The sequence below is a fragment of the Echiichthys vipera genome (assembly GCF_963691815.1).
Source record: "Echiichthys vipera genome assembly, chromosome: 10".
In the NCBI taxonomy this organism is placed as follows: Eukaryota; Metazoa; Chordata; class Actinopteri; order Perciformes; family Trachinidae; genus Echiichthys; species Echiichthys vipera.
In genome coordinates, this window is record NC_139835.1 from 9,984,317 (window position 1) to 10,012,094 (window position 27,778).

The following is a 27,778-nucleotide window of genomic DNA, read 5'->3' on the forward strand; positions in this document are numbered from 1 at the left end:
GGAAGAGATTCCTCCCTCTGCCAACAAAGATATAAATAAATAAAGAAAACAGGCCAGACTGTCACTACTAAACACATCAGACACAATTTTCTCCTTTTTCTTTCTACTTTGTTATTCTGCTAGCCTCCTGCATCTCTTTTCCTCCGGGGGAGATTGAACATATTTGTGCAAAAATGTGTGTGTGTATGTATGTGTGCAACTCTATCTCTTTCCTACATGAGAACAAAAGTGATCAAATATTTTGCAAAGTCTGAAAGATGCTTTTTTTTCAAGTGATGTAGCAGTTTTTGTTTTGGTTCCCCAAATAAACACGCGCAAATACACAGTCTTCTGTCTGTTCACAGTTGTTCTCACTTTTCTCTTTCTCTCCCTCTATATCTGTCTCAAAGTTCAGAAGTGAACAGATGGAGCTCAATGTGTGTTGACGTTTGTTTTTGACATGCATGTGTTTATGTCAATAATTGCATGGGTACTGTATGTGTATGTTTATATTGCGCCATAGATCTGCTTCTGTGACTCTTTATACAGTTTATACGTGTGTGTGTGTGTGTGTGTGGGTGTGTGTGTGTGTGTGTGTGTGTGTGTGTGTGTGTGTGTATAAATGTTTGTTCTCTCTCTACTGAAATGTCATTAATAGATCAGCACACATACAGTAAACTAACTCAGATGCTACAGCACGTTGTTTAAGACCAAATATTTACAAAGCTTGTAAACATGCTGACCTGCTGCTGCTGGTCCAAAACACAGACTGTCAAATAACAAGCAAGAAACTGTCAGGGTCAATGATGCATGTCTGCATAAAATGTCAGTGCTCATTTCCAGCTCTCAATAGCAAAACAGTCAAGAGCCCCAAAAGCATGTTAAGGTTTACATGATATCCACTAGGCTGAGAGCATCTTAAGAAGCTCTGGAACCTGCAGGATGAACCAAAAACATGTAACATGTTATTGTTATTTTTTAAGTTCTTAATGTTGTACTCCGTAAGATTTTCATCTAGTTAATTATCGATTATGACTTTAAGGTTCTGTATCTCCTCTTTTCTCATGTTGCATAGGTCTGTGTTGTTTGCCACATGTTTATGTACATGTGCTCTAATACAGAAGCGATGACAGAATGGCATTCATCATAGATGACATGAATATTCATTTAGCCTACACCTCATTATATTCACGAAACTTATAGGAACTACCACTGCTGCATTTTATGTTTCAGAGTATAAGGGCGCACTCACACTGTCGTTCTGTACCGAGCCAAAACCGTTTTTTCAGCTAAAGCCTAGTACCTTTAAGCAGTGTGAGTGCACCTGTTCCGCGCATAACAGCCGACAGCGACTTGAAAGAGGTGGGCTTTAGCGGAGCCGTTTGCACATGTACGAGCACGAGCGTGCGCACGTGTACGAGCACGAGCCCTACGGCGGTAGCGTTATGTGCGCCTGTTCGGACATGTAAATAGAAGGACGGACCATGCGAGGACATTTAACAACAACAACAATGGCGGTGAAAGGTTCATGTTGGTGTGATGCGGAGGTGGAGTGTTTACTGCAGATTTGGTCGGATGAAAATATTCAAAAACAGTCGACAAGACGCACAAAAACTCAGAGGTCTGTGGAAAGATTTGTAAACAAAGCCACACACACGCGATCAATGCGTGTGACGTGTTACGGCGTGATGGCGTATGGACAGCAAGAAGCATTGGCCGAGGCCCAGGTAGTGTGAGTACAAACGGGGCTGGGGCGCGGGGGGAGAGGGAGGGGGGACAAGTACCCTAAGCCCGGGTCGCGGTGCGGAAGGACAGTGTGAGTGCGCCCTAAGAGTCTGACTCGAGCAAAAGTTTACTTTCTCAAACATTTTTCTACCCAGTGACATAAAGGGGCAGCAAGTTGTAGACTGTCCACTGCACATTTAGGCACAGTTCAGACAGACCGTCTTTAGCAGTGTAGGGTGGCCTTTTGTGGTCATTGCCTAATCAGAAGGATTGAGAGGCTAGCCTTCTGTGGCAGTGATGGTGGTTTGCTAGCTACAATAAAAAGAAAAACAAGACACATGCTGCTCTTTTCAGGCACCTCACGCCTCAACCAATCAGAGCAACAAAATTTGACACACAACTAATTACAGCAACAAAATGAGCTGAGCCACTCATGCAAGTTGAGCTAAGCTGGTCATTAAAATGTTCTGAAAACATTTGAGGTGAGAAATAGGCAACACAGTAAAATAATCTTGGTTCATACATCTGTGCTGTCTAGTTTGAGTTCGATCTGAGTTTGAGTTGAGCAGTTGTGTTCAGCAAATGAATCCAAGCATGACGCTCCTCTGTGACTTATCGAGTTAAACCCGCTCCACTCACTGAATGTGAACATTCTTTCTTTTCAACTTTTGGCTAAAAAGCCCAAGTCAATCTGGCCCGTATGTTCACATGGCTTAAGATATTTGGTAGTTAGACAATATTGTGTTTGAGTTTAATCCATGCGTTTATGTTTTTGCCACTTAAACCGAACCACAGAAAATACAGAAAGCATGGTAATATTTTGTCAATGTTTTTTCTTGTATCATGGGCACTTTTTTGAACAGTTTATTTTTATTTTTAGTTTAATCTTTTTCTGAACATATAATAACACACAGTCACATCAAAACATACATTTAATCATAATTAAAAAGTCTATAAAAGTCTACAATGAATGAATCTAAGTTTCTCTGACTGTAGAAAGGGAACAAGACGTTTAAAATAAAAAAACACTGCAGTGGAACTGCCTTAAAACTTATGTGTGGTGCAATGGTAATAGTACACAAACAGGGGAAGAAAACTCATTCTTAATTCCTCTTCTGCCCCTATGGAAACCCAGCGAGACCGATGAGACGTCAAAGTGATTGTTTGCAGTATTGACGCAAAGGCTCAGAACAAGGAGACGGCTCAGAACAAGGAGACGGCTCAATTGGAGCAGGGAAACCCTTTTTGTTTTGTTTCTTCTTTTAAAGAGCCCCATATATACTCAGTTCTAAATCTAATTTGAAGTGTTTTCAAAGACAGTGCTGTGTGTGAATACCAATTTACTAAAAGCAAGTAACAGCAGTGGGGACTTTATAAATAATTGGTCTTTTCACAGCAACAAAGGAAGAGAAAGGGAGATTCTATGTTTGTTCCTTAGGAACAAGATCAATGCAGAGGTTTCTCCTTTCTAGCATCTGAAGACAAACATGAATGGAAGGAAATTCATGTCAGCCAGTTTGACCACTTTCATCAAACTCTAATACAAACGGAAAACCTCCCTAACCGAGGCAAATATTCAAATCATTGTCCGAAAGCTATGAAGGATGTGTTGCGTAACAGCTGCAGCCGCGCGGCAATCCAGGCAATTCTGGATGTTATCCAGTCATTATAGCTGTAAAAACATACGGCAAACCATTTCTAATCACCAACTAATCAGCTGTTAAATCACAGAAAGCTCCACAGAAAGGGAACTTCAATTAGCTTTCCACACTGCTGAGCTCACTGGATTTCTCTGGCCTGGGTTCGCACGTAACCCCGATGTGGGCTTACTGACAAAAGGGTTTTTTAATTATTACAGACGGCTGACAGGCATGCATGACTGACTGACCGAAATACCCTCAAACAATCATGCAAAAAAAGCCCTTGTAAAACTAAGGAACAGAGCTATTTTTAAACTAAGAGCCTGTGGTGTGAAAAACAGAGACCAGGGCAAAGGGAGAGGATTAGACCTTAATTAAGATTAATCAAAAACATTGTTGGTTTTATTGGGCAAAATCTGCTGTGTTCTAATCCTGCATTAATGTGACCCCAGGGGCTGAAAATAAACAGACTTTTAAGATTGACTTTGTTTACAAGGTCACCAAAAACATTATATAGCTCTTTTGCATTATGTGAAAGGGGCATAGTACTTCATACTTTACAAATGAGAAAATAACGACTTGTTATCAGCATGTAACTAAGATACAGACAGGGATTAATAATCAGAAGAAAAATACTTTTGGAAAATATCTTCTTGGAGAATTTGGGCCTAAATGGTTTGTTTACTCAGTAAAGCTGAAGTTGTTTTTACCATGGTTATGAACTATGCATAAGACACAGTGGATGAATGGATACAGCCTACAGGGTTGGGAGATGGATTGACTAAGCATAGGCTACTTAATAGACCCCATACATATTTATAGCCTACACAGCAGATTATCTCGAGATGTTAATGTTAAAGTTTTAAGAACAAGATGAAAGGCGGCTGAACTTTTTGATGCAGATAAGTGTTGTTGTACCCCCCCCCCCCCCCCACACACACACACACATACACACACAGACAAACACACACACACACACACACATACACACTGTTGGCGCTCCCCATTTCCTCGACCCTGTCACTCCCTTCCTGAGCACCAGTCTCCAACTGAAACCCAACCTGGGATCCGGAATGAGGCGGGTCTATCTCTCTGAAAAGCCTCTAAATTGCATGTGAGTCTCTCAAGTTGAGTTCCAGGTCCAAAAAACAGTGAGGGCAATGACTGCAGTGATTCATGCATCAGTGTCTCCAAAACCCCACAAAAGTCTTAAATAACACCTGAAACAGTCGCTAGATTTCTCTTTAGGATGGATGAGGATTTGGGAAGTAGCCAGATTTAGAAAGAAACTCGTCGATGTTTGTATTGCACGCAGCGTCTCCCCATCTCTTCTTCTCCGTTGTTGGTATCTCTGTGGCAGTTACAGCACCACATCCAGGCCTGGCATGTGTACTACAGCGTTTTTAGCCGGTTTTACTGGTTTCGTAAATCTTTTTAAAAAAGAAAGAGAAAAAAGGTAATTTTCGATCGGAAGTATCCTGAGACAGATTTTAAAAAAAAAAGCATCCTGCCCCCTCCCGACCAAACCCCTCCCCTCAGTGTTCCACGATCCCTCCCTCCAAGCTCGTGTGACCCTCTCTCACCTCCTAACGACACGCCCCTTATGGCAGAAGAAGAGAGGCTGGCCGGCTAAAAATAGCCTTCTCCACCGCTCAAAGGAATCCCCGATGTTGACTCGTCTTTGGTTCCTATGTAGGTCACATTTCCTCTTGGTTTCTGCCTTTTCCTCATCGACATACATTTTCTTCGAACCTTCGCTGTTGGGGCAAGAAGAGGCCACTTGCTGGTATCGATCCTTTCCTTCTCCATGGTAATAGAAGCCCTGAGCTGCTGAGCTAATCACTAGCCGCTCAGAGTTTACAGAGAGGGGATGAGGGGATGAGGCTGGATGCTGAGCAGCAGGGGAGACGAGAGGATTTGATGGAGGGTACAAGCCAATGGGAGCCTTCCGTGACAGATGGATAGCATTGGTCAATTTCTATAAAGGATCGAACTACAGGACCATAATGGCCGTATAAACAATGTAAATAACAATTAGCAATATTGCAAATGGTAGATCATAGCTTTAATTTGATGTTCTGCTAATATTCTTAGCAGAAGGGTAAACTTCTGAGGGTGAACAACCACAATTAAGTCGGATTTTGTAATCACTGTGGTCATAGGATTTAAAACAGATTGTCGCCCCAGTTATTGCCAGAAGGCATTTTCTGTTACAATGGTTGCTGAAAACATCTACATTTCTGACATTTAATAATGAGTTGTGCCCATCGGCTTGAAACAATTAAACTGTTACTTTCTTTGTTCAGAGATGCCATTGACACATTGGACATGACAGCTGAGTAGCAAATCCTTTATCATTCTCTATTTTTCTCTGCAGCTGTTTTATAATGAGTCTATCTTCTCCTTTTTTTTCTTTAGCTCACTGATTCTTTCACATGAAATAACTGCAGTGCATACATCTTCTTTGGTCCAAAAGAGCCTTTACAAACCATTAGCTTTACAAAGACAGACTAAATCTCTGCACATATTCCTGACGTAGGCAGTGACCGAGGTGGCATGTGTATTATTGAGGAGTCTGTGGTACTCTGACCTCGCATAGTGTCTCAAGGGAACCAAAAGCTATAAAACTTTAGTGAGAGATTTAATGGCTGAATGAGAAATAAGCATGATGTAAGTAAAAGATGGAATGTGAAAAAAAGAGACGGAAAACGATTTATGGGTAAGACTGTGATGAACTGTTGGCTGTCTGTGATTCTGATTGTATGGAAGTTTCCGAATCTCGTCATTGCATAATAGGAATAGCATCAACACGCCCATTCGCTCGCCATGAGTACATTGGATAATGAGCAGCTCTATTCACACATGGGATATTAAACAGACTGACCGGGTAAAGTCCCTTTGATGTCTGACCCAACTGATTCGGATATTTGCGTTCTCACATACAGCTTACCTGGGTAATGTTTAGAAAATGTAAGGTTTGCAGTGCATGTCTGTGGCCTATGATTACATTTTAATTTATTATGTATCCATCTTTTTATTTCTGTCATCTGGAGACAAATGCGGACCCTAAGAGATTTAATTTTTAAAGCAACATGCTGGAAAAAGATCAAATTGAAGGTAGATCGTGACATGTTATCATTTCTGTCTCCAGCTGGATGTCTTAGTCTTTCCATCTGCATTAGCAGTCTTGTCATATTTTCCATCTGCTAAGTGTCTTGTACATACCTGAGTGCTAGCACACTGAATCATAAACTGCAACAGCGTTCTTCTTAGAATTATCATACAAACCCCACGTTTTTCCCAACAGAGCCAGTATCAGAATAGTTTGACAACTTACAAATAAAGATCACTTTGCCCAAGGCATGTCCGGTAGCCAGAGGCAGTTTTGAGAATATTAAAAATGCACTATTGAGTTTTTCCCTTTCCCAGCTACACTTTTGCATGTATATATACATGTGTTATGTCTTGTATGCTGTCAATAACGAAGTGAAATTGCCTTCTGTTTTAGCCCTCTGTCAGGGTAGAATGACACGTTTTATAAAAAAGACTTTCAAAAGAGGTGATGTGACTGATTGAAGGTACATTGTATATTGCTTTATTGAGCTGTTTATCCAGCCGTAATTGTTTGAACATGACTTTGTATGCATTGGGTCTAACCTGGCAGCCTGTGATTCTGAGTCATGCAAATTGCATGTAAGCAACTGTCTGTTATTGATAACTTTAGCTCAGATTGTCAAATCAATGTTAGTTTTTGGAGCTCTCAGATAAAAGTATGGGGAAATGAACAATGGCTTTGGACTTGCAAATAGGTTCTCGAGCGCTTTGTGAACTGTTCAAAGACACAAGCTAGCTTGCGTGCCTCAGAGACACGTATATGGACCTGTTGTGGAGCTACAGCCAATGAGAGACACAGGTTGAGTGAAAACCCCGGGGGGATGGGTTTCCTGTAGGAACTTTACTATATGTGTCACATTCACAACAAAGGCCAAAGCGGTTCTTGCACCTTTGTGAACATGTGTGTCAACAACAACATCCTTTAGCACTTCTTTTCTTTTTCGGCTTTGTTTTAGCGCTGAAAATGAGCCACCAACATCTCACCAAGAGCTTCTTTCTGAAAGAAAAATGGGGTTTAGTGTGAACAGAACTGTGATCTGAAACTAAACTTAAGCAGCATTAATCTGGGGTGAAATACCTAAATATATTGATGCTTTTCGACACCTTTAATGTTCTAAACCATATGACATTTTATAAATCTTGCTGTCTTTTTCATTTCACTTGTCTGAGTGCATTTTCCCTTTCTTCCAGGAAAACCCTTTATTTCCATATATTTCCATAAAATATAGATTGCTTGATAGACTATTGAACTGGATTGAGCTGTGTACCGTATGTGACCACAGCAAACAGCAGAATCTAAATATGCAAATTCAGCTCAGACCTTTCAAATCGATCTGCACTTAAATGCATTAGCATACAACAATTGAACAGCAAAATCAGCAAAAACATATGCACACATGATGCGTCCTGTAATGGAGCACACAACTCGAGCATGTTTCAAGAGTCTTCTAAAAGATCACGAAATACGAAATTAAAGCAAACATCATTTAAATATTGTCAGCATCAATGTAAAATATTCAAGATTTGTAGTTATGGCGATCCAACTTGCAAGAAAACCGGTGTGGAAACCCTGTCTTCTAAAAGTACATTACTATACAGACAAACTACATTCTCATTTACATTTCAGAGGAAACATGTGTTCTCCCGGATTAAACCCCCAGGTTGTGAAACAGTTGCAGATTTAAACACGTGGTTCATGTTGTGAATTGAAACAAATCTACTTTGTAAGGTTTAAGCAAAGATTCCGGTTTGGCTTAAAATAAGTGTATTTGTTACATACGTTACATACGTGATGTTATGTAAGTTTACGTAAGTTAAAATAAGTCAACGTTGTCTTTAGGTTTCACATGATCACCAGTGTCCTGGGTGAAAGTCATCCAGCCCATCTGCCTTCCTATGTATTTTATCCAAAGTAATTTGTGATACGTTTAAAAAAAAAAAAAAAACATCATCCAGGACAAAATACATGTCCCTCAGAACATAAGTGAGAATGCATTTAAGTTGTACGGGAATTAAATATTTAGGAGACAGGGTCTCTCAGTTATGAAGAATGTTATGGAATGGACCTGTAGGATGTTTTATAAACAGGCATCTCAAAGTTCACCCATATACAATATTGGTGTCTGTAATGTTGGTAGCAAAAAGGAACTGTCACATCATCTAACGACTTGAGGTATTGTGAAGGCAGGTAAAACATTTTCTTATTATAGCCTTTTGTCTTTTTATCATCTGTTCACATTTTGACATGTCAAAATAGGAAAAGCACAGGTTTAAATATACATCCGATGTCAAAATTAGAGAACAAGTATTAATACTTGAAACATTAAATTCAATCTAATATTAATAGTTGAAACATTAAATTAAATTAAACATTAAATATAAATATTCAATTCAATTAATTTCAGATTATTGGACAGGTAAAACCAGAAGGGAAATGCTCAAGTTACTATCCAGTTGTGCATGGTGCCCTACTAACACATAACCCACATAAAACACATACCCCATAAATATACCACATAAACAAGTAATGCTTTTACAAGTAAAGTGACCAATGCCATTGAACACCTTCGATGGCAGCATGTTGCATCCCGTTCAGTCCCTCCTCATTCTCTCTGTGTCAGCCCTGAGCAACCGGTTCCATTTCCGCGGGGGAGGCAGGGACATCACTCTGTTGTGGTGGTGAGTGTGGTGCTTGATAATCCTCCTGGCTCCTGTCCTGCAGCGCTTAGTGTAAATGTCCTGCAGGTGGGGAAGGGTGGTTTTGATGGTTTTGATGGTCTGCTCAGCTGAGTGAACAACTCTCCTCAGAGCCAGTTGATTATTTTTGGTGGTGTTCCCCATCCAGGTGATCATGCTCCCACTCACGTTGCTCTCCACAGTATGGGTGTATAAGTTCTTAAGCACCCTGAAGGGGAGCTTGAAGTTCCCAGCCGTCTGAGATGGTAAAGATGCTGGTTGGCCTTCTTTACCAGGCTGCTGAGATGGTGTGACCATGTCAAGTCCTGGGAGAAGTTTTAACTACTATTACTTACTGATTTTAATAGCTGCCAGCAGGACATTTGTTTGTTTGCATCTCAAATATCCTTTTTAGATTAATAGCTCAAAAGACAGGAGTGACTTTCTGCTGATGAGCTTTGCAGTGGCTGCGTGATTAACACTGTCACATGCAAGTTAGATAGGCTCATATTCATTTCTTGATCGTGTTGTTCTGCATGCTCCTTTTTCCTCCCACAGTCTAATGCACAATTGCATCTGAATGGGAACGAATCCTTGTATTGACTTGGTAATGGTGTGGTGACCTGTAAAGGGCAGTTCTCTGCCCTTTTCTCATTGCATGCTGAGATCTGATGTGGACACTACAGCTGCATGATTTTGGAAAAAACTGACATTGCAATCTTTTTACCCTTGTGATATATATTGCAATATAAAACAAATAGCCTACAGTAATTTTCAACCTCTAGGGGGCTCCCTAAAGATAATTTTGTACATTTTTAAGTTAAATTCATCAATCCGGTGTCCTTTGGGAGCAGAGTTAAGAGGCTACATCTATGAAGCACTTTGTGCTCTAATCATAAATACATGTACAGTGTATACATAGATATTTGTATCCTGTGCCAGTGTAATTGTCCATCATGGACATATCTGTATTTTTGTCTTGATCTTTTTTGGTTTAATTTTAATTCATCACTCATTTACTTTCAATGACTATTATTCTTTTGCCCTTTTCAATCTTAAGCTGCTGTAACAAGTGAATTTTCCAATAAAGCATGATGAACGAGACTGTGTATTTTACAACGCTGGATCACTGCAGACACTCGCACCTGAAGGAAGAGGTTCCAGCATGGCCCGGGAAGTGGCAAGCTCTCTGCAGGGCGCGCTGTCAGACCGCAGGCACCCGTTGAGATGTGTAAAAATATTTTATGAAAATGTGATGGACCTGATGTTACCTAGACTGTCGGGAAACACTTGACTAATCATGGGGAATGAGAACTGTGTCCTTTTGTATCAAACAGCAATAAAGTTGTAGTATGACGTGTTTGAGTTCATTTTATATCGCACATCCTGCGATTTGTGACTACTGCGCACATCGTAATGTCGATGCTGAAACGATATAGTTACAGGAGAACAAATACAAATACCATGAGACACTCTGCAATGTCTGCTTGTGGGGCTGGGGAAGTATGCCAGTTATTAATTTGCAAGGGGACAGATACACATGCAATATCTTAGCATTAGCATCTGTGAGACACTGCTATTATAACTACAGCTGTAATGCACACAGCGGAGCAGTTTTAATGTAGAAACAAAGACAGTCATGCAAAGGCTTATTGAGTGTTTGAAAGCTTGTTAAGTAATTTGATTAGGTGTATTCTGGGATTTGAGAAGAATACACACATGCACTTAATAATGTTTGCTACATTGACAACAATTCAACAGAACAGATGGGACTGTCATGGCACATACTAGACATTTATTTTAGGAATCATAAGTCTGTGAAAAATGTAAAAGGGTATTAAAAATGGTAAGAGCCGTGATTATAGGAGCATAATTTATCATTCTACTCATGGTTTCTGCTTCAGTGAGAGAGAATGGGATAGATTTCATGCAGAGACGAAGAGATTAGGACCAAGGCAGAGTGAAAGACAGTTGAGCTACTGCACAGCACAATGCTGAGTGTGTTATATGTTGGGAGCATGGTATAAAGTCAGGCTGATGTGACAGTGATGAGTGACAGCTGAAGAGAGAGATGAGGAAGAGAGGTAGGAAGGCCCTGAATACAACACACACTCACGGAGACATATAGACACCATCAACATGTTTTCATGCTTCACAGTGATGACCCACACAGAATTGTGGCTATCAGCTGACAAGTCACATCCAATCATATTCATGCAGGTGTGCAGCGCGGCTCATCATTACCTGACACTTCTCACTTTACTCTGCTAAAGCTGGCTCCTTCCACTACCCATTCTGCTCCATATGAGCTTTTGGTATTGTTGATGTAGTTAAGATGTTATGTTTGAGTATGTTTAGTAACAGGGGCATTAGTTCTCCCTGCAGATTCCCTGTTGCTCATTGCTGTCTGCATTCTTTGAGATCTCTCTCACCATCTGCTATAAATGGTCAGTGGCTTGGGGAAAGTAGCTCTAACTGAACTATACTTGCCACAGTTGTGTGTGTACTTTTACTGTAATAAGAGACTGAATCTCTAGCTGCCGTCTTTTCAGTTTCAGTGTAATATGGATAAACGGTTGGTCTGATTGTGTGACTGCCCACGTTTCAGACTTTGTTGTAATGATATTGTTGGAATGTGAAAAAAATGAGAATGAGTAAATGCATGTTTAATTTCTGTGTTACCAAACACTACTGTAAAAAAAAGTAAATCATTTCAAGTTGTAATGCATTAGAAATAAGTTACGTTTTTTTCTGGTGGTCACCTTGGCAGTAAGATTCAATTGCAGGCACACCCCTCGGACCTCATCTCCCAGAGTTCCTTTCAAAACCAAACAGCGTCACGCTTTCACATTCTCCACATACAGGTGATAAAGAAACAGACAATCTGCAATTAACCTAAAAAGATAGACAGCTTAAGTAAAGTTTATATTTACAAAAAAACAAAACATAAGCTATACCTACCTGTTGAAGAAAATTAGAGCCACATCGATATCTACCCTCAGCTCCTTTTGTGCTTTCAATGCCCTCTATCTTGGCAAGGCACCCCCAATTGTTACTCTGTTTTTTTCTGTGGTCGCTTTGTTTTATGCCCTTCTTCAGTTCATTTTGTTTTTTGTTTCTTTTGTTTTGACTTGAAGATGAACCTGTCTGTTGATCTGCAATTATGAGTTACCAGTAATGAGATGGACCTGCCCTGGTCAGACACAAAAGAGCGAGTCTGATTCGAAATTCCAACTTGCATTTTTACTCGTTGAAGTTGGAACTTCCAGAGGTCCAAGTTTATTAAAACGCAGCATAATCACCAGTGATGAGCTCCACCAGAGCAAACAAACTGCTACTGACTGATGTGAAAAGCGCTACTAACTCTGCACCGCATTTGATTTTAGTGAGAGAATGTCGCCACAAACACACAGATCGTACTTCTCAGCAAATACAAGCGCTAAGTGGGTTATCTGATCAATCTTTTGACTAGATCTTTGACAGATAGTAACTAAACAGACAATTAATGAGATGAAAATCGTACGGACTACAACTTTAACTCTAAACCTCAATGCCATATTGTTGTATTTTTTGTACATTCACATAAATTATACAAAACTACTTGTTCAGTACCTGTCACTTGAGCATATGTGACTGTGTCATCTGCATATATCAGGATATCCACATAGATGGACACTGACTAACACATGCCCCAAAATAGAGCTCTATAGCACTCTCAATTTATTATTTATCCAAACATAAATGGGGCTGTGTTTGAGGGATGATTTTATCCACTTAGAGCAATAACATACTTCTTAGTGCAATGTACTGCCTGAATGACTATTACAGTAAAAGCCTAACGTAGGTCAACAAAGGCCAACTGTTCCTTTACCTAAATTAACCTTGCAGCTTGGTTTTTCCAAACCTACTATGACATAGTTGGCTCTGGCCCAAGCAACAGTTTGTACTTCCATGAGAACAGAGACAATGCTGCTTGTGAGACTAGAACAGCCAGTCAAAGGTCAGGCCTATTGGAAACTTGCTTAATTGGGTTCCTCTTCTAAGGCTTCTGATAGTTATGAGCTTTCCGAGGGCCCTCAGGGAGGCAGTATGATATTATAGCCAGGTAATTCAGGAAAGGGGTTTTAATGTTTGAATACAAAACAGTTTGATGGACAATTTTAAATTGACAGTCAAGTGGGGGGTGGGGGTATAATATATGTAATTAATTAATTGTACAAAATTATGCTGATAACTGGCGCTCAAATCCTATAAGCAACTGTGAAAACCTGTGACGCCAGACATGTTTTGCATTGAGTGCAGAGAAAATTGTATACAAAAGATCCCTGTTTAAGCCAAAGGCATACAGCATTTGTTTTTCTACACTATCTCTGCGTATCCCTCTCATCCCTCTTCATTTTTTCCACTCAAGCTCTTTCTCTGTTGCCTCTCACCCAGTATCTAATCAGCTGCTGGAAGGTGACCAAAGTGTTGGATGATTGTATAGACCTCCAGCCAGAAACAAACAAAATCTACTGCTTTTTTTCCCCACAGGAGTTGACATCCATGTTGTTTACTTACAATGAACCAAAGATGATGAATGAAGGCAATATTTGTGCTATGTGGAAATCATTGTGCTATTTGCTTTTAGGGGACATATCGATCGCATTTAGGCGTTTAATGCTTTTACTGAATTAAAACTAACAAATAGAATTAATCTGCTGATTCAATTCCTCATGCACATTTAATATGGTAAGCTGATTATGCTGTTGTTTTTATTGAATGTCCAACTGTTTGCATTGGGATCTGGATGTGTGTGTGTGTGTGTGTGTCTCTCTCACTATGTGTTCATCCTACTCACTCGACTGTGTCCTCCCAGCTACACCAGTGTCTCTGATCCAGCTCTTGCATGTCCAGTTGGAATTTGGCCAGGCAGAAATCCTCGATGTTAGACTGATAGTGGGGTCCACACCCAAGCGCAAAAACACACTGGGACACTGTTGATAGAAGGAGGGGAGAAAAGACGGATGTGACTGAGTGAAGAGAAAGAGAAAATGGCAGAAAACTAACATTTTTTTGACCCATTGTCACTCTTAAGTGTGTGAGTAGTACAAAGTCAGTTGATGCAGCCTAATATGGCCCGGTTAAAGTCTATAGCGGCGTGAAAGCACAGGAAAACACACACAGGATAGAAAGCAGCTACGACCTTAAATGTTGTCATCTCTTTTTGGGTCACTGCAAACTAAGATATTTCCCCATCTGTGGGACATGACACTGAAGAACCATCTGCTATCACAGTGTTAGGTATGTCATGGCCTTAGAAGACCCCCAAAATAACACACATATATAGACACACATCATTTGAACTTGAGCCTTCTGTTAACCATAGCTGTGAGTCTTAGTTGTGAGCCTTTCACTACGGTTAGCAACATTTCCTCTCCATTTCTGCAACGCTTCACTGATATTGACATGTTTTATTATTTTCTTTACTTTTATTGTCATCTCATGATGGAGTCATAGGTCCATCTTCTTTTTTGTGGGTTGCTTTGAGTGTTGGCAGTCGTTTTCAACGCTGGAAATGTTTCCGTAGGATTTTTCTGCCATTGAATCAGCCTTTCACCACCTGAAGGGATGCTGACACACATTGGCATTTGTACAACAGCTTATAGGAACACTCTGTCTCTGTAGTGACTGTGATTGGCCAAAGCCTGAAATCAGACCCAAGAGAAGGATTATGGATTTTTTACCCAATGATGCCAAAACTAAACGGCGTGACCCAGCTTTAATTTGGACATACAAATGTGTGAAATAGAAACATAATATGTCTTTACAGTGTGGTTTATCTGAAAGTAGACATTATACATAATATACATAGTCTTTCTTGTTTTTACTTCCTCTCCCTGTTTCCCTGCAGCCTCCAATTATGTCCAATGCCTCTCACCTTTTTGTTTTTCTCCCTTATTCTCATAACACTCCTCTCTCTCTCTCACTCTCTCTCTCTCTCTCTCTCTCTCTCTCTCACACACACACACACACTCTCCCTCCCTTGTTTTCTTCCTAACCTGCTGTTCCTCATGTTTTGCTTCAGTGAATTTGCATACTTCTATATACTGTACATCTCTATTCACCCCTCCTTCCCCAGCTTCCCTCTTGATTTCTTACAACTTCTCTCTTGTTGTTCTCTGTGAAATTGTGTTTATATGTCTTATGATGCAGAGAAGAAGCTAGAAACAGAGATATAAGGAAAGATCCAAGATCAGACATCAAGCTTGAGTGTATGTTTGTGAAAGACACAGACATAAATGATGAGCAAAGGAGAGAGAGAGAGAAAGAGAGAGAGAGAGAGAGAGGGGGAGAGAGAGAGAGAGAGAGAGAGAGAGAGAGAGAGAGAGAGAGAGAGAAAGACAGAGAGAGTTTTATTCTGCATATCATACTCATACTAGCAGTCTAGCTTTTTAAGTTGTCCAACCTAAATGACTGTTCTAAAACCGTTCTAAAGCTGATGCATATAATTGTTTTCTGTGGTTAAACTGTGGTAAGGTTTAGGCAACTAGGACCTCTTGATTGTTTAGGGGAAGCTAATGGTCATGGATGAAATTGCAAGAAAAAAACATGGAAATTGGACAGGTCTGTAAAATGATTTTGTTCTACAATACCATACAATAATGTTGTAGCTACAGTTTGGTTAAAGTTATGGAGAGATTGTGGTTATTGCAAATAAACTCTTTTACGGTACAGTTAAGTTTATAAAACTGGAAACTGGTCTCTCCTCACTTCTTACCCCTTTTAGCTCTGGCTAGTTGACGGCTCCAACACATCACTCCGTTGCGCCATGCGAGGGAATGTTGCCACATACACCACAACTCTGGTACACTGAGAAATATAGAGAGCTTTCTTTGGTGATGATAGGCTTAATTAGCACTGTGTGAACTACTTTGGCAAGAACCTATAAAAAAGTTCCACACTCCAGTTTTAAGGTTGGAGAATGATTGTGGTTAAGGTTTTTTAAAAGTGAGGTTTAACTGCAAGTCTGTGCTGAAACATAAACCTGCGTATTCAAGTTACTTACTCTCTACTTTGCTGCAGAAAAGGCACACTACTTCCTGTGTTGGTGATGAATGTTGATATTGTGCGCAAATTGTGTTGCAAATGTGTTCAATATAAAGGCAATTGCTACAGACACTGAATAAATGAAATTAAGTTTGAATCAATGAACTGATACAGTATTTAAATAAACTGGCTCAGTTTATTTAAATAACTGAGCCAGGCAATGTGTGAGGCTAAGTGTGTTTTTGATTCATGTTTGTTTTAAAATGAGGCAAGGTAAAAAAAAAAAGTATCAGTTTGAATGCAAACTTAAAGATTAAAAAAGGCCAGACTAGATGCTCGATGCCACTTAACCACGTTACTGTTAAAATAATGTTATATTGTAAATTTGCAAAAGAGTAATCATTCCAAACATTCAATGAAACACAATAATACAGTGAAAGGTAAAGTATTTTATGTATATATAACCTAAATCCCAGGTGGCTGCAGGGCCCTCAGGCCGGCTCTGAATATTCACATAATAATTCCATTCTACGTGAGTGGGCTAATTGAACTGTGTCAATGTTGGTACGGTTGCATGCATGATGATTTGTCAGAAAGCCTGAAGGACACAAACATTACATAATGATGTCAACAGTTTCTGCACTCCAATCAATGTTTCAATCCTGCACCAAAACAAAAACATAGTGGGAGATAGTATTCATTGATAGTGAAGCTGTGATCTTAACATGTTTTACTTGATTTGTAAATTGCCTGACCATAATAACAATCTAGAGTGTAAAAATTAAATAAAGGAGCCACAATCTGCAGGATAAACACAAAGAAAGCCCTGCCTTTTTAGCTGAACACGTTCTTACTAAATGTGGAGCCACATCCAAAACATTTGACCTCAATTTTGCCAGTTATGTTATCACACGTTTAAATAAAGGCATTGCCGCCAGCACAAGGCAGCAGCATAGCCAAAAGCTTTCTGTTAGGTTGCCTTGAAACAAAAACAAAGTTGTTCAGTAAGTGTATATCTGAGGCTCCTGGTTGTGAGGAAACTGAACATTTATCCATCAGTAGCTAAATGGAAGAAAAATATTTGTGTTACAGAGAAAAACACCTGTCTAGCTAATCTTTGCTCCTGGAACTTGACAAAATGTTATCATGAAATATATATAACCAATTCTTAAACACATCTGTCCTTGTGAAACTGATGTTATATACCAGACCTTCACACTCACTGTGAGACAGATGAATATGGAGGAAAGGTCATGATTGATTGAAGATGTTCCCATTTCCTCCTGCAACATATTGATTTGGAGCTGAAACTATGTATAGTGAGATCGCCTTTCAGCCTGACAGACCTTTGCACACCAAATCCTAAGCTTTCGTTCGAAATTGTCACCCATTTAGTGTAAAAATAAATATGACCTCAGGCTGTGTCAATCACATTTACACACAGACTACAAATCCTTTCTTTTTTTCAAATTCTTCGGAACAGGTTTGATGTTCTGCGATTTTTAGAATCTGCCAAAAGCCTTTAGAACTTGAACGTCATCATCCAAAATGGCATCTTGTAAATTCACACACGTCTCCCAGCAAGCTCTTTACGACAAACAAAGTAACAAATACAAAGATGCACTTTAAAGACAACTGTGAATGTGGATGGTACTGCTTGCACAAAAGATGTACAAAAGATTAGAGAGTGGCGATTGTGCCCCAGGCAAACAAAAGTAAGGGGAACACAAAGTGTGCAAAGTTTCTGTGGGTTCTGATTTTTAGCAGATGACAGATTATAAAGGCTTAAAGTTTGGACTTCGACACCCGAGATTTTACATCCAAACTAAAACGGCAAAAGACTGAATGTTATATCACGGTTTTGGGGTCACGGTTTTTTGGTTCGGTTGTTTTTTTCTATTTCTTTTAGATTCTAAAAATACCATGTATCAGATCTGTAGCCTAATAATTAAAAAAAAAAAATTCAGATATTCTTAAGGAAATGTCATGCAATCATGCAAAAACTGAAATAATAAGGCAGCTTGCTTAGGGATAACTGTAACAATCTTAAATGAAAGTGAAGTGAGATTTTAAAACAGTAGGAGACACATTGCTGCATTTACGCGTTTACATATTTAGTTGGCAAAAAGGTAAACAATTGTTTGCCTTCTAGGTAAGAATATAAACACTTATACATTATCAAATTTCCCCAAAAATTAGGAAAATAGGATTTCTTTCACTAAAATACGCACAAACAGCAATCACGGAATTGACTGAATAAAGGCTACATCAGGGTTATTCAATTAATTTTGAATTGAGGCCGGTTGATGAAAATGATCCAAAATGAGGGGCTGGAAAAATATGAGCATCACATTAATGGATATTGTAAAACAATGCAGTGACATAGGAGTACATACAGTATATTGTCTTTATTTTATCAGTGTAAATAGTAGTCATAGACCTCAAAGTGCAACAAGTTAGTCAAAAAAACAAACTTTGTTAAATGAACAAACCTGTGAACCAGTGGTTTTCACTCAATTATTGGACTAAAGTACAAGTTTGAGGTTCTTCTCCTTTACTGAGTATTTTATTTGCATGCTACTTTATACTTCTGCTTCATTATAAATCAGTGGAAATATTCTACTTTTTACTGCACTGCATTTATCTGATTACTTCAGTAACTAGTTACTTTACCAGGCTTATATGAAACATTAGTTTATTCATCAAAAACTGGACTGACAAAAATGAACGTAACATAAATGTAGAGTAGCATGATTTTTATCAACTTATCCTCTTTCCACTCAGATATGGCTGCAGAGTAAACTCAGGCTTAACAGAGACAGAAACAAAAACTTCTCTGTCCATTCTCTGGTGAAGTTTTCTATGTCAACCTTTCTTTTTTCAGAGTAGAAAGAGACGTTGATGTGGTGATTAACCACGGATTTAACCAGACAGAAACGAACAAACAGAGTGGAGCTTAGCGAGCTGTTGCCAAGAGGATTCAAAAAACCCACGAAGAAGAGCGTAACGGGAGCATGCATAGCATTGTGGCCGCTTATGTCAAGCTTTAATATAATATAAATGTGTGAGTTATATAAAAAAATAAATTGCCCGTAGGTGTGAATGGTTGTCTGTCTCTGTTCGTCTCTATGTGCCCTGCGATAAACTGGCGTCCTGTCCAGGGTGTACCTCGCCTCACGCCCGATGTCAGCTGGGATCGGCTCCAGCCCCCCCGCGACCCCGACAGGGCCAAGCGGTTGAAGATGAATGAATGAATGAATGTAAATGTAAACCAATAACGAATGCAACTGTGGTAATCAACGTTTCTATGCTTAATGCTGATACTAAGTGCTGTTGAACCCCAACCCTTTGTAGATTAATAAACATGTATTTTCTAGGAGACAGGGTTGCCTCCCTCAGACCACATACCCACACTTTTAACCCCAATTACACATTTTTGGATGTGTGTGTGTGTGATGAGTTTCGGAGTGGAGCCCACTGAGACACTTTGTAGGCTACATAAACTTGACTTAACCTGACTTGACCCACACATCAAGCTTCCTTCTGTAAATACAAACATGCTCTTAGTCAAATTGTCTGATTTAATAAGCCACAAGAACAAGAAAATGCACTTGAAGTCCATGGCATTCTTAAACATCGGATGACCTTTGACCTGGCACATGCTGGGTCCTCTCTCCTCTCTGTGGGGTCTCTAACCCATGCAGATGTTAGCTTCAGGGGGCTCTGTGGACTTTGTGTGTTTGTGTACATGTGTGTGATTGTGTGTGTGTGTGTGTTTGTGTGTGTGTGTGTGTGTGTCTATTTATAGTATGTTATGCGCTCACATCATCATCATCATCATCATCATCCAAGATGCACAAGAAACTCGGAAATAAACTAAATTAAAAGCCTTTCGGCAAAACAAACAAAGCTGCATACTCACACTGAATTCTTTTACCACATTGTCCTCTTGAATGCCTCAAAGGTCATATTTGCATATTCAATATTTAAGCACATGTATGCCCATACACACACTCCAGTCTAAAAGTCTAGTATGACAGCTGTTGTTGGTGCTACGAGCTATTGCTTTTAAGTAAATCTGGAGCTTTTCAGAGCAATAGCCTGGGGTTATGTATGACTTTAAAAATGTTGAGATGCTCTGAAATAAACAGAAACATGCACAAGATGTTAAAAACACAAGTTGTCACAGGGAATTAGTATGAAATGAAAGCAAATAGACCAAGATGGAACACAGATGAAAGATTCAGGTACTATGGTTACATGCATATGAAAGTGAGCGCAGAGCGATGCAGCAGATGTGCAGCATATGATGAGAGTCATGCAAGATGAAATGATGATCTTAATATAGACGAGGCAGGGGAAACGCATGACTCATGACTTCACAGCGTGTTACAACTCTATGGAATTAAACTAAGGTTCTGGGCAAAATACAGCCTCCGTAATATTTACAAACAATGTTGTAAACCCATTACCCACTAAAAGAGAGCTGTCCATTGAACATGTTCATGTTTTTTTGTGCAAAAGACTGGATGCAGTTTCCATGATGTCACCATTGGTTTCCGTAGAGCCATTGTGAAGTCCAATGTGGGTGGCTCCAGCTGTTGCCATCTTGGCAGTGCCTGAATCCACCTACCTCCAGGCTAATCCAAAAATGGGTAAAGAGGTGGATTGGGGGTGGAGCTGAGGCGGGCCAGATGAAGTCTCCAGTCTATGCTCGTCTGTGACAGCTCCTACCTATCACTCAAACAGCTATGCCCTTAATCATGCAGAACTTTCTAAAAGCTTTAATATAATATAAATGTGTGACTTATATAAAAAAAGACATAAAAATTGTACCAGGCTGTAAACATGTTTATTTCTTCTGTAAAGTTGGGCTTCATTTTTCAGCCCCAACTCCTGCCTAGCCGGCAAACTTGCTGACCTCTCCACCCCAAACCCCGCCCAGGTCCACATTCTCTACATCTACCCTTTCCCCCTCCTCCCCTCACTTGGAGCTCACTGACCACATGAAACAGCTAGTCACTGCTGGGACCAAATTCACACCCTGCCCCACTCCCATCTCCACAGCCTGATCACAGCATATTACTAGACCGTCTGGAAAACTAGGCAGGACTATCTGGCATGGTATTAAAATGGTTTGAATCCTACTTGAAGGACAGGAACTACTTTGTGTCTAAAGGTCACATCTAAGCGGGCAAAAATTACATGTGGTGTTCCCCAAGGATCCATTCTGGGGCCTCTTCTGTTTAACATCTACATGCTTCCACTGGCTTAAATCATGAAAAACAACAACATATCTTACCATAGCTGTGCAGACGACACAGAGTTTCAATACATAACAATATCAGCGGATATATTTCAATACAAGCACTGACCAGATGCATTGAGGAAATACATGATTGGATGTAGCAGAACTTTATCAAATCAAACAAAGAAAAAACTTAAATTATTGTTTTTGGAGCAAAGGAAGAATGATCCAAAGTCAGCAACCAGTTTCAAATGGTAATGCTTAAAACCACGAACCAAGCCAGAAACTTAGGTGTACTTTGACCTGAACTTCAAAACTCACATTAAAACAATTACAAAGTCAGCTGACTATCAGAATATACCAAGGTTAAAAGGATTTATGTCTCAGCAGGATTTGGAAAAACTTGTCCATGCATTTATCTTTAGCAGGCTGGACTACTGTAACAGTTTCTTTACAGGCCTAGCTAAAAATGTTTTATGGCCCCCGGCATACCACTGTGGTCTCGAAGACCGTTCCCCCATAGATATGAGTAACCTGAACCAAATTCTCTCCCTTACGATAACTACATATTTTAACAGGAGGGAAACACTGTTTGATGGTTGTACAGACTTGGACAAAAGTGCAGATGTTGTTAGCGGAACTGGCAGAAACAGGTACTGCTAAAGCCAGTTCATATCACTATTTGAGGGAGTTTTTTCAACAAAGCAGTACAGATTCTATTTTAAAAACGTAGGCCACAGTTTGAAACAAAACTGTTGAAGCATCCAGAAGGAGGTTCTACTCAAACAGAATAGATCAGAGCAGCTCATTAAAAAAAACAAAAATGGAAGAAATGTACGTGAACTGGATAATTGGGACTGCAAACTTCTAGGCTAAAATAACACTGTGAACTATGAAAGTTCATTTTAATCTGTGTGAACTATAGTTTACGTTGCATTAGCCCTTTTTACAGTAAGTTTAAACTTGCACACTGCTTACCAATTGTTTTCTCCTCTCAAATCTCCCCATATATCACAAATTAGCATAGGGATCAGATTTTAGTTGCTGCATGTATCTCCAATGGAAATTTGGTTTGATTTGGTTTATTTATGGATATAGAAAGGATCCAATGGATAACATGTGAAAGTGATGACTAACCAGTCAAGATAAAATCTGGAGAAAACCAACAGCCATCACAAATATTCATGAACAGAAATTTGTTATCTGTCTTGTAATTTACTGTTGAGTTCAGTGAGTTTTTTCTCATGAATATCTAACATGTTCCTCTGCAGCACCCCACAGTAATACACACAGCAGCAGGCTGGCAGTAAGTCAACTCCTGAGAGAATAATGCAAATTTCAATGTACTGCTTGAGGATGCTTTGACGAAGCAGATTTGAGATGTTTTGAAATGTTTCAGGCGTGGCCTCTGCAGCAGACAACAGACAGGTCCTATTTGACAGGAAGCAAGCATATTCAGACTAAATAAATTACAACAGATGAAACATTGTATTCCCTTTTTGCCATATTATTTCCCATCTTCATCCTGTGAATTTTCTCTTTGATAACCCTGTCACTTTTACTCCAAATCCAATTCCAGTCTAGAGTAATCATTTCCCCTGCTGATTATTACACTGTTTCTACCCCTCTAATGAGATAAGGCATTTAAATTTGTTATGGACCTATGCACTGAGCATCCAACTCCAGTGATCATTCCTCTCCAATTTGTGAAAAAAGCCAATATATAAAAGCAGCATGCCTTAAAGATATCAGATAACAAATGCCTATGATTCGACATAACTGCTTTCCATGCCCAAGGCTTGGATTTCGACTTCCATCCTGACAACCAGTAACAGTATTCCCATCGTCAAGAGATTCACTAGGTTGTCCGTCAGCTCTGGGAATATTTCACCACATGACTAAATGATTAAACATCGTCATGTTGGTCTGTTCTGGTATTTTGCACTAGTTAACAAACATGTTGTGAATGCATCAGTTCGGAGTGTAGATTTTTTTTTTTGGTAGACATTCCAAGCGACCTTATGCCCTTGCATTCTGGATTATTACCTGGGGTTGCATTGAATAGTTCTCAAGCTTCTGACATATTCTTCATATATATATATATATATATATTCATATACTTTGTGCTCAAACTCACTCGTTTTTCCTGTGAAATGAGGACTTTTTATATTACGTTCACTTTTCAGTTTTAATAAAGAAATTTGGCTAAAGCGTTTGCTTGTTACAGTGCAACACTCTTAACAATGGGTTTGTACGATTTATTACAAAGATTATGCACAACAATTCATATGATATCTTAAAATCTGATATCTATTTAACACGGTACAAAAGGTGACCGTTAAATGTAGGCACTAAAACAACTTAGTTACGATGAAGTTTGTAGTATGGCAAACAATGCTTCCCCAGTTGAAAGTCCTGTGTTTTGGAACCCATCCAACACCCCAACCCTCCTCCCTACGCAAATTTTGGTGCTCTTACACTACGTCATCCGATTTCCTTATTTGCTCAAGACGTAATTTCTACAGTAATAAATATGTCGATAACATATGAATTATAGTGCATTACTTACAGGTATATGTATGAAAAGTGAATGAGGAGAATCTGTACCGTAACAACCTGTTTTATTTTCTAACTGCTTCTGTTTATTGCTCTGACCTCATCATGGAAATGTCGCTCACATCTCAGAAATGACAAGTACAGTGAGTACAGTGTTATAAAAATAACAGATAGGAATGATGGCCACAGCTATGAAAATAAGCTGTGGCCATCATCATTATGTACACCCAAGTTGGTACATAAATTAAACTACTAAACTAAAGCAGTAAATGCTACAGATTCTCTAAACTGCCTCATAAATAGTGGACTCTGTGTCTATGGCATGTAGCAGCTGTTCTGGCATCAGATTCACTGAGGACAGACAGTTGAGTCAGTCTCAGTAGTGGCAGGCAATTTCAGGAAGCTGGTCATCCTTGAGTCAACAACTCAAGGATGACCAGCCTTCAGAAATTGTTCACCGATAGCAGCATATTTAATCCTTACAATTTGAAAGTGACAAACAGAAGCAGGCAGATGTTTTCTGACTAAGGCAAAGATTAATTAGGCAGCCAGATCTGATGCGCACAAATGAACCGGCATCCTTACTCGCCACCTTTCTCTCTCACTGTCGTCATTTTCTCAGCGATGATTCACAGAGAAGGATATCTTCATCTTTGGCTTTTGATCTGATTTATTTCTGACCACCACTGGCCTGTGGCCCGGTCTAACTTCAAAACACCCACTTCCTTGACTTTGAAACACTTTTTAGACATGAATCATCTCAGTTCATGCAGAAGTAGAGGAGAAAGAGAAAAAGAGCGATCTGTTTCTCTTCCCACCAATCTGACAGCTCCATTTAGATCCTGTAAAGTGACACAGTTTTCATGCATATTTAAAATACCCACACATTTAAGGTCTTCCTGTGCAAACTTTGTCTGTCTGATGTTCACACTCTGAGTCTTAAACACTTGGATGATTCAAAGTCATAATCCTTAAGAATTGAGATAGGTTGTTTCTAGCGTCCTCTTTGGCAGTAAGATATAATGACCTTTTTTTGTTGCTATTTTGTAAACTTTACTGAAACACATTCACCTCTCTACTTACGGTCCATCCCATACATGTTACCCTTTTAACGCCCCCCTCCCCTCCCCCCCACACACACATACACACTATTATGCTTTTTCCCTTTTACTACAAGCCTGACTTAGGAGTTGGAAGATTCCAATTTCCAATTATAATGAAACGCAGCATAACCAGCAACCTTGCAGCGCGAGGAAATGTCTTCACAGAAACACAAATTGGAATTCTCTGCAAAGTACAAGAGCTTTCATTAGTTGGTCATATGAAGATGAATGGTCTTCTTTTCCTGTCTGTTGATCCGCAATTGTGAGTTACCAGTAATGAGATGGACCTGCCCTGGTCAGACACAAAAGAGCGAGTCTGAGTCGAAATTCCAACTTGCATTTTTACTTGTTGAAGTTGGAACTTCAAGATGTCCGAGTCCAATGAAACGCAGCATAATCACCAGTAATGAGCTCCACCAGAGCAAACAAACTGCTACTGACTGATGAAAAAAACGCCACTAACTCTGCGCCGCATTTGATTTTAGTGAGGGAATGTCGCCACAAACACACAGATCATATTTCTCAGCAAAGCAGCAAATACATGCGCTTAGTGGGTCATCTGATCAATCACCATTGTTTTAACTCACTCTTTGATAGATAATAATTTAGCAGACAATTAAATAGATGAAAATCTTACGAATTATATCTTTAACTCTGCATCCTTGTCTTTCCAGAATCAGGGCATGTTCCCGTTGATGCGTTGAGAAAAATCCCACCAGTGTTCTTTTCTTTTTCTTTTCAACAGTAAATGTAATCTCCGTACACTTTCAAGTTGAGCAACTTTTTCTCCCCTTTCCTCAATCTCATGTGCTGAATGTTTCAATAGCTACTTGTATTTGTATTTGTGTAGAAAAGAAGCTTCCTCCTTGCAGATGAAACATGAAGCAGTCGAACTAAATGAAAACAAGATTCATTTGTTCTCCTCTTTTAATACCAACCATGTTCCAGGTTAACCTTTCCTTTAGGTTTGGAAGAAAATTACATTTTGGTGTCTTTGTTGACAAGGTGCCAACTTCGGGTCCCTGTTTGATTCATTCTATCTCCTGTTTGTTCTTTGGGAACACCTGTTCTATCTGCTAATATTGTTTCTGCCTTTTTGTTCTTCCACTGTTCTCTCATCTCTCCTCATGAGCAGAGATGAATAAATACGCACAATGTAATGTTCCTTTGAATATTCGTGGAAAATGGTTATCCTCCATGTGTCACATGTTCATTCAGAAAGATTGTAGACATATACTTTTTCACTTCTTGCTAAATTGTCCTGCGGTCTGCATGGTGCAAGCTTTCAAAGTACTTTATGAACATGCACGTACAAAAATTTGACCACCTGCTCGGTGAAAGAGCCAAGATTTTTGGTTCGGGGGTCAAAGTTGTGAGAACGCAGATTAGAAGTGACAATTTTTATTTAGTGATATATGTTCAGCATATCTAAAATAATTAAATATTAACCTCTTTAACTACTTTTTGTGTTTCCATTTGATGTTAAGCCAATGCATCATGTAGCCTAACGCTAAAATAACTCTGTTCATCATCATCTATACAAAGCTAATGATATACCGTTATTTCCCAAGACACCCATAAACCAGCCAGTACTCCAGTGTTTAAATTATACTGCCTTGCCCCAGGTTTTGTGTGTTAATTAATATGAAGCAATTTGGTAAAACACAACTGTATTTAGTTATATTAATTTTTACACATATTAGCTACAACAAGTAAGGTCGTAGAGGAATAGTTCAATATGTTGAGATTTAAGCTAAGTTGCTTTCTTCCTTTAACCTAGTTTCCTGGCAATGTCCCTAAGTCAAAAAACTGTCTGGTTAGAGATAGAGTTATAAGAATGGTATAGGTATTTTATCATCTACCTTTCCACCATGAAAAGATTAATCTTATTCAATGTGTTAAACAGTTGCTTTAGATTTTGATTTTGACACAGGGTCCTACTATCAGGGCCACAACATAAGAAAACCAAGGACTCTTATTAGTTGATATTGCATTTTAATAATGCCAATGCCTTTAAAAAATGATGAACAGCCAACTTATATTGGAGGCCCTTAGAAGTCTGGAGCTCCAGGACAGGTGCCCTTTTTCCCCACTAAGAAATCCAGCCTTGGTATTAATAGCCAAGTCTTTTGACTTGATGACACTAGTGGTGACGTTATCATGATATACTGTATGTCTACAGTGTGTCATATGACTGATACATCCAGTTGCAGCACTTTCTCCTGTCAGAAATCCGAAAATTCTTTTAAGAATGAACAACAATGATGTATTGCAAGCAATTCAATTTTCAATTTTGTCTCAATGTTCACTCAACATGTTCATCGATCAATTAATGTCAGAGAACTTGCTGTTATACCCCTTTGTCATAAATTATGGGGCAATGCAGGCAGCAAAAAAAGGTCAAACTAATTTTCCGTGCAGTGGCCACAGTGTGAGGTCAGCAATTACCTACCAATTCACTTTTTTCAGGGGGGGTTCTGATTACAAAGAGACCAAACAAATGAAAAAAACCTCAGTGAACTGCTGACATGTACAATAAATTGGCTGTTTTTCACAGTTGGATACATGTGAGTCATTGTTACTCTTCCTCTGTTTCACGCACTGTGCATGTTTTGATGAATTAGCGGAGGGGAACGCCAGTAGCAGAGCGTCAGCTGCCATCATTACATCGTATTACAGTTTTACCTCTAGCGCTGTCACTCACCCTT

General features: G+C 39.4%; 1 protein-coding gene across 1 annotated transcript in view; it reads right to left on the bottom strand.

Annotated features, from left to right (window-relative positions):
• ramp1 (receptor activity modifying protein 1) overlaps nt 1-27,778 on the bottom strand; it is a gene marked incomplete at both ends in the record, with an annotated part of 68,255 nt that overhangs the window by 12,150 nt on the left and 28,327 nt on the right. The window contains one exon of the mRNA XM_083922236.1: nt 13,975-14,110. Coding sequence (XP_083778362.1) covers nt 13,975-14,110 — 136 coding nt within the window. The remainder of the gene's footprint in view (nt 1-13,974; nt 14,111-27,778) is intronic.